Source organism: Erithacus rubecula (assembly GCF_903797595.1).
Source record: "Erithacus rubecula genome assembly, contig: scaffold_1190_arrow_ctg1, whole genome shotgun sequence".
NCBI classification, from domain to species: Eukaryota; Metazoa; Chordata; class Aves; order Passeriformes; family Muscicapidae; genus Erithacus; species Erithacus rubecula.
The window spans coordinates 12,031-20,402 of record NW_027636212.1 but is presented as its reverse complement, the minus strand read 5'-3'; the positions used below and the strand labels follow the sequence as shown (position 1 = coordinate 20,402).

Below are 8,372 nucleotides of genomic sequence, written 5' to 3'. Positions count from 1 at the left end.
ACTGCTATTCTAAATCCCATATCTTTGCCAGAGAGCTCCTTAATTTCAAAGTCATATTAATTTAGAGGGAGGGAGTTTACATTTTCCATTTCAAGAGAAGCTCCAGAGCTCCTCAGCAGACACCTGTCTGTCAAACCAAGACAGTGCCCTGCTGCAGCTCCATCCCCATGGCAGGATCCGCGCTGGATGATCCCCAGGGACCCCCGGTGGGCAGAGCCCCCCTGAGCCCTGGTGCTGCTGATCCGTGTTGGGAAGACACCTGGCTGGGGGCTCCACAGCCTCCCCATGGCCTGGATTTGCTTTGCATTTCTCTTTGTCCTTCCCAAACACCCAAAACCAGGGTAAAAATAGAGATGTTAAATAACGACCTGCTTGGCAACACGGGGGGATCTTCGAGGGAATGCGGGGGACGCTCGGTTCCAGGGATTTGAGGGGTCCTGGAAGGGACCTGGGGTTTCTAAGGGCGTTGGGCACCCCAGTTCCAGCGGCTCTGGCTGCGCTGGGAGAGGAAGAGGAGCGGGAGGAAGAGGAGGAGCGGGAAGAGACGGAAGAGAAGCAGCGGGAGGAAGAGGAGGGACACAGGAGGAGCGGCAGGAAGAGGAGCGGTTTTGGAACCATGCTTTTCTCCCGGCTGGTCGCTGAGGCCGCAGCTTCCCCGAGTATGGCAGAATCGCCTCCCAAAATCCCGCAGGTGAGCGGGGAGGGGGAGCTCGCCCCAAATCCATTATTGGGAGCTCTGGGAGGGTTTTATTTGGCGGTCCAGGGGATGTTTGGATCTTGCAGGAGCCCAAAGCCAAGCCGGAAATGGCCCTGGCGGGATCTTGGTGGCTCCTCGGCTCTGGGGATCCTCGGCAGAGCCGGGGGGAAGGCGGGAGCCCCGGAGCGGGGAGAGCTCAGAGGGGCGATCCCGGAGCCGGGGGACCTCCGGCAGCCTGGAGGGGTGCGGGAGGTTGGTGCTGAGCGGGCTCCGGGCCCCCGAGGCTGAAAGGGGCGCTGACTGCTCCAGCTGCCCTTGGGCAGCGCCACCATCAAACCCAACGCGCTCAGCCCTTGTTTTCCCCCCAAACCAGGATTTCCCAAACCTTGGCACCAAGGAGGAGGCTATGAGGACAAGGAGGATGGCCCGGGAGCCGCAGGCAGGTGAGGAGGAAGTCAGTGCCTCTTTCCCCCTGTGTCCTGTTCCATCTCCCAGCCCAGCACAGCCCCGGCTGCAGCACAGCCCTGGGGGGATCTCCTTGCCCTTGCCTCTGGCACGGAGGCAAATCCCATCCTCTCCTTGTCCTTCCTCCCCCAGACAAGGAGCTGAGCACGGACAGCAGGGAGGACAAATCCCCGCGGCACAGCCTCGGGCAAGAGGCCGTTTGCAGCGGCTCCACGGCGCAGGAATGCAACGGGGAGGAAAAGCCCCGCAGATCCCACAGCAGGAGGGGCTGCAAACACACAGCCCGGGGATCCCAGCAGGAAAGAGCCAGCCCGGGCCGGGGAGGCGGCCGGAGCTCGGAGCTGGGGCAGCGTGAGCAGCTTCACCATGGGGAGAAGCCCCACAAGTGCTCGAAATGTGGGAAGGGCTTCTGGAGAAGATCCAATTTGATCAGACACCGGAGAATCCACTCGTGGGAATGGCCCTACGAGTGTGGGGAGTGTGGGAAGAGATTCAGAGACAGCTCAAACCTGACTGCTCACCAGAAGAGCCACACTGGGGAGAGGCCCTACGAGTGTGATAAATGCAGGAAGAGGTTTGAGAGCAGCTCCAGCCTTCTGAAGCACCATTGCTCTCACTGGGATGAGAGGCCCTTCTGCTGCCATGACTGCGGGAAGGGATTCAAGAGAAAGTCCAACCTCATCAGGCACCGGCTCATCCACACTGGGGAGAGACCGTATGAGTGTCCCGAGTGTGGGAAGAGCTTCTTCCAGAAGATTTACCTTGACCCAACACCAACGGAGTCTCCACTGAGAGAAGCCCTGTGAGTGCCCTGAGTGTAGGAAGAGCTTCGTGCTGGCTCCCTGTGTGGCCTGGATTTTCTTTGCATTTCTCTTTGTCCTTCCCAGACATCCAGTACTGGGGTAAGAATGAAGACATTGAATTAAGACATGCCTGCAGACACAGGGGGATCTTCCAGAGGATGTGGGGGACCCTGTGGTCCAGGCACTTCAGATTTCCTTGGGAGTGTCTCAGGGCTTTGGGCACCCCAGGCCCAGCGGCTCTGGCTGCACTGGGAGATGCTGACGGAGGTTCTGGGACAGCTGATCAAGGACCCCCTGCCCTGACACCCTCCCCGTTTCCCCCTGACCCAGCTCCCGCTGTTCCCTGTCCAGGATCCTCCTCTCCCCACTGTCACTGCCCTTGCCCTCAGCCCATTCCCATCTCACACCACTCCTGCCCCCGTCCTAGTTCAGATCCCATTCCCAGTATCATTCCCTGTCCTGTATTCTCTGTCTGGTTACTGTTCACATATTCCCAGTCCCATATTCCCAGTCCTGTTACCCTTCTTGTTTTCCTGTTCCCAGTCCCATTCCCATATTTCCATTTCTATATTTCCAGTCCCCTTCCCATATTCCCATTCCCAATCCTGTTGTCCTATCCCCATGTCTGTTCCCTGTCCCATATTCTAAATCCCCATCCCATATTTTCTCCCCAGTTTCTATTTCCATATTCCCTGTTGTGTTCCCATATTTCAATTTCCTTTTCCTGTTTCCATTCCAGTTCTGATGTCCCTTTCCCAGTCCCCACTCTCAGTCCCTGTCCCCATTCCTGGTTGTTGGAGAGTGGAACAGAGAAGCCTCTCTGACTCCCTCCAAAAGAGAACAGTATGCAAGAATTAAATTTAAAATATTTTGAGAAATTAAAATACAGGAAACCACACACACATTAAGTAGAGGTCTAAGTTTTAGTTTAAGGAATTAGAAATATTAAGTAGTATAGATGTGAAATAGAAGTTTAAATCTTAGTGTGAAGTGCGTAGAAATATGTTTTAAATACCATAAAATAAAAGCTGTGGAATCTCCTATGAAATACTGGCTGCACTGAGATATTAAAAACTTAGTTGTAGACAGAATAAAATTACAGTAGGAATATTTTATGTATTATTCCCATAGAACAGATGGGCCATGTGCACAAGTTATACATAAATTTAGCAATTACAGAATGAGAATTCTAATAGATTTAGGAGAAATTCTTCAGGTTCTTAGTGAAACAGGGGATTGAAGGGTTAAATAGAATGAAGAGTAGAACATATGATATCAATTACTGTGTACCTATAAGGAAAGGAATACACATAGGAGACCCCTGATTTATAGATTTTGCTGGGCTTGCAAAATGAATGGGGTCCCTCTTCGTAAAAGTGCAGAGTCTGCAAAATATCACAACTGAGAGACTACAGTGCATGCGTAGAAAGACAAGGTGAGAAGTTCAACAGCGAGGAAGACTGCTGTTCTTCATCATTTCCAGCCCACTGACTCATCTAGAGACCACCGACCCAATAAACTACGCAGCCGCAATGAATATGCAGCTGATTTCCATACGGAGCGGGGAACAGGCAGGGCAGATAATCAATATGTACAGGCGATTTAGAATATGCATGAACTTCCTAGATAAACAGAAGATTAGAAATCATGTAAGGTACGCAGGATTTGGGAAGATGCTCTCCCCCTGCGTCCAGCGCTGAATAAAATATGTACCTACTCCACAACTTTATAGGTTGTGAAGTTTATCTCCATGCTTCATCCAGTGCAGGCAATGTGCTCTGGGTCCTTTGACAGAGCCAGGCTCCTGCACAGCTGCAGCTGGAGGCACCTTAGAGAGAAGCACAGAGGAGGAGACCCAGAGCTGCCCCTGCACTGCTTTGCCCCATCCAGAGGACTGAGCACAAATGCCCAACAGGAGGACGATGCTCAGAGTAAACTTGCACCAGAAGCAGTAAAATAGGCAAAGGTGGCCCCTTGCTGTTTGCGTCCCCTGGGCGCCCTGGGGTTCTGCATGGAATGTTGGCTGTGCCCGTAGCAACCGGCGTTGTCTCCTCCTGCTGCGGCCGTTGGTGGAACGCTGGTGGAGCAGCGGAGCAGCAGCAGCTGCAGCATCTGCTCCTCAGTGCCCCTGAGCACACACCTGGCCTCAGCGCCAGCTCTCACCTCTGCATCCACACCCTCATCTCCTCGTCAGCCGCCAGGCATCCCCGCAGCACTCTGCCACTCCCCAAGGTAAGGAAATCCCCGTTTGCCCCCAAACCACCAACAGAAAGACCTGTCCCACCAGCCATGACACCCAGTGAGCTCTGTGCTCACTTTCCCCAGAGCAGGATACACATGACAGTGGGCTCCAACTTCTCTAGGAATACTGATGCCTCCAGTTGAAATGCAGACCATTCCCTAGGTGACGCAGAGAGGTGTCATGGGGCAATTGCAGATTCTTATCCACTGATGATCCCATTCAAAGTGCTTGGTACCCACTGAAGTCCTAAAACTATGTTGCCGTGACACCAAAACCATCTGCTCCTTACTCAGGAGTTCAGGGCTTTGGTGGCAACAAATCCTCTTGTGCTCTGGCTCTGCTCACACTTCCACCAAAGCTTTAAAACCACAAAGATGGAACTTCTCCTCCATGATCCCTGCTGTTCAGGACATGCAAGCAGTTGCAAAAGCTTGTCCTCCAATACTGGCTTTCACCTACAAAAACCAGTCTAGTTACAGCCATTATTATGTACTTACATACTTTCCTCACTTACAGATAGATAATCCTTTGATATCTTTAGAGATTTTTTCTCTGCCACCTCCATGGGATCTCTTTTCTCTAGAGATATTGGTACACATTTCTTGATGTTTTTCAGTGCTTGTAGGGCTGGTTCTGCGTCTCGGTCAGAGGCAGCCGTGCAATACCACCTTGTGTGGTTCTTCTCAACAACACAATCACAGTATCACCAAATTTGCATGGTTGAAATAGATCCACAAAATTCCTGCACAGGACAGTCTCAAGAATCACACCCTGTGCCCAAGAGCAATGTCCAAACAATTCTTGAGCTCTGGCAGCCTTGCTGCTGTCACCCCTTCCCTGAGGAGCCTGTTCCAGTGCCCAAGCACCCTTTGGCTGAAGAACCCCTTGCTCATATTCCACCTAAGGCTCCCCTGGCACAACTTCCATGCCGTTCCTTTGGGTCTTCTCGCTGGCCCCAAGACTGAAGGCAGCAGTGCATGCCTTCCTGCTTCCCCTCTTGAGGATACTGCAACCATCTGGGGGTCCTGCCTCAGAAGTTGCAAGTGAAATGTAGCAATTACAGCAAACGGAGGGTTGTTGGGACAGAGGAATTGGTGGTTTGCGATGCTGAGGATGAGAAGGAAGGCTCCTGACACATGGCGGCAGAATGATTTTTATCTGCAGCATTCTTTTCATCTCTTTCAGGTGGAAAGGAGAGGCACCATGAAAAGGAAAGCAAGAGCCCCCATTAAGCCGTGAGTTTTAGGGATTACAGGATGGCAAATTTGAGGACTGACCAGCAGCAGAACTGCTCTTTCGGAGTCAGCTGGGATGGGTTCAAGCCCGTGGCTCCACGGGATGTGTCTCTTGACACACCACTTGCCTTTCTTACCTTTGCTTCCTTCTTGCTTTCAGAAAAATCAACGTTGGCAGTGACTTTCAGGCCGAGCTCCCCGAGCTGCAGAGCAGACCGCCCAGTGACGATGAAGAGCCTGCATCCCTGGTCTGGAAGCCCTGGGGGGATGATGACTCTGACATGGACAAACCTGACAGAGGTGGCTGCCCAGCTTTTCTTCCACCCCTGAGATATCTGCATGTGTAAAACTCTCCTCTTTTGCTCAAAAGGCAGTTTTGTGCATGCTATGCTTTTCTCCTTGTCTCAACTATCGTCCCACGTGGCCATGTTAGAGGCAAGGAGAATGCTCTGTTTGTGCAGCAGAGCAGAAAAATGAACAACTTTCCTGTTCTCAGACTTGGTTGGCACCATTTGCCACTGGAAGAAGGGAGATTGGCAAATGCATCATTTTAGAGAATATGGTTTGAAGGGAGAGCCAGCACTAAATGGGCCCTTGCTTCAGCTGCCCCTTTCTTTGCTCTCCTTTTCATGCTCTCCAACCTGCTGTCTTCTGCTCCTGTGCTTTCCTTCTCCCTTGTATCTCATCCTTTCCCCTTCCTTGGCTCCAGCCTGACTTGCGGTGGGATTTTGTTGTGCTTGCAGTAAGAGAACTGTTGGACATGGCCAGCTCCCGTGGCTTTCCCAGGGCAGCAGCTAACCTGGAGCTCGCCCTGCACTGCCTGCACCAGGCACGCGGCAGCGTTCCGGTAAGGAGCGGCTCTTTGGGCACAGGGAAGAGGGGACAGGGAAGAATGACTAAGGCCTGGCCACTGGGACAGCCTTTCCTGGCTGCTCCTTGAAGAGCAGAGTTAAGAAGAAGCGCAGCTGCCTGCTGTGTCTCCTCCACCTGTGTCAGGGCTCAGCCCAAATGGCTCCGGCAGGGACAACATCTCTCCTGGAGGCACTGGCCCAGGGTACCAAAGCCTGCTGCCTTGCAAACCTCCGGGAGATCTTGGTTCTCCAAGACATTTTGGGGTGGATTGAGGGAAAACTCCCAGAAGCCTCAGCAAGCTGAGACAATTCTGGGTGCAGGAGGAGCAAAATGGTGGAGTTGGTGAGCCACATGCCACTCTTGGGGAGCACGACTAAAGGACTGGGTAGCAAAAAGGAGGGATTGGCAGCAAATCACAAGGTTTGACCCATAAGAGATCCAGTGGAAGGAATGCCTGAAGAGGCAAAGTAGATGAAAGGCAGAGTTTATGTTTCTTGGCTCTTTTGCATGTGGTGGGGCAGCTGAAGCCTGTGTCCCTTTGATCTTGCAGGAGGCTCTGGAGATGTTGCTCTCAGGGGGACCTGCGACACCTCAAGGCCACCCCTTGGCTGATTACCATTACGCAGGTAAGCAAAGCAGAGCTTGTTCCTTCACTCACAGCTGCTGCCGTCCCCTCAGCTGCCATGTCAGGCGTTTACGCTTCAACGGCAACACCTGCACAAGGTCTCGTCTTCTCTGGGGGCGGGGAAAGCAGCAGCATCCAGTCCTTCAGCCTGACTCCCTTCCCGTGCTTTTTTCCCTGGGCAATGCCTGCTCTTGCCTTCCTTACTTTCTGAGGGAGCAGACGTGCACAGGTGAATGATGGATAGTGCCGATTGCCTCTTGGTGGCCAGTGGGATCTACCTCAAGTGGCAAGAAGCATCAATTTACCTGCTGCTTTTATTTGCCAGGCTCTGACAGATGGACTCCTGAGGAGAAGGAGTCCTTCCAAAAGGCTTTTCGCACCTATGGCAAGGATTTTAATCTCATCCAGAAGCAGGTAAAGCCATAGGACGTTCTTAACACTGGCAGATCATAAGAGGGAAATGTTGCTTATTTCTGGTTCCAAATACTGCAATTCAGTCTCGCTCTTCTCCTAGATGAAAAATATTGGAATAATAAAGATATGGGGCATCCCTTTTCCTGCGGATGAAAATCCTGTGTGAAAGCAGTGATTGTGCCTCTCCAACCCTTTCCTCCAAGCTCTTTTGGAAGACACAGGTTTATTCTGTCACATTTGTCGCATGCTTGTGCTGCTGCTTCCTCAACATATTGTGCCGGGAGGACTGGAAGGGAAAGAAAAACTGTGCTGGGTGGATTTGTTGTTGATCTGTGCATCATGTGTGTTATGCATTATGCAGCATAATCCATGACTTTCCACGTGGCAGAATGCCTCTTTTACTCCCTATTTATTTCATTCTATGCCCTACTCCATTACCCCATGCTTTTACTTCCTCGTTTACCCCATCCTCTACTTCTTCTCCCACCCACACTACAGGATGGCCATTTCACATTCCTTCTTTTTCTCTTCACAACAGATTCCAAGTAAGACTGTGGCACAGTGTGTGGAGTACTACTACTCCTGGAAAAAAGAACACAGACTTGCCCGCACTCTTGCTCAGGTGAGTGGGAAGAAAGTCAAGACAAGGCAGCAGTGTCAAGAAACTGAGAGAAAAGGACAAAACCTGCTGGCGAACCATGTGAGACACAGCTCTGCCAGGTCCCATGCCCTGGGAAAGGCACAGCAGATGCTGCCATGATCTTCATTGTGCTGCTGCTCTGAAATAGGGAATTCTGGAGCATCCCTTTGACCCAACCAAGCAGCACCTTCACCAAAATCGGCTTTGACTCTTTGTAGACTGGTTTTTCAGGGACTGGCACCTTCACTGATGCCAATCAGATCCTTCATTTCCCACCGCTTGCTAACATCTCCATTCCCGGCTGCATTTGTGGAGGAAACATAGGGATAGAGAGATGTTAGGCAGAGAGGTATATTAAAAAAATGTCGATCTGAAGACACGGACATATTTAACTCAGGC

At 51.8% G+C, this 8,372-nt stretch overlaps 1 protein-coding gene across 1 annotated transcript; it reads left to right on the top strand.

The window, feature by feature from the left end:
* Positions 1–1,118: 1,118 nt before the first annotated feature.
* On the top strand, positions 1,119–7,955 carry LOC306815355 (zinc finger protein 541-like; the record flags this gene model as incomplete). The annotated part of the gene is made up of 8 exons (XM_079331931.1): positions 1,119–1,140; positions 4,001–4,197; positions 5,393–5,442; positions 5,603–5,742; positions 6,186–6,289; positions 6,845–6,920; positions 7,245–7,333; positions 7,872–7,955. Coding segments are annotated over 8 exons (762 nt in total), but the record flags the coding sequence as incomplete, so codon positions are not given.
* Between the last annotated feature and the right edge of the window lie 417 nt (positions 7,956–8,372).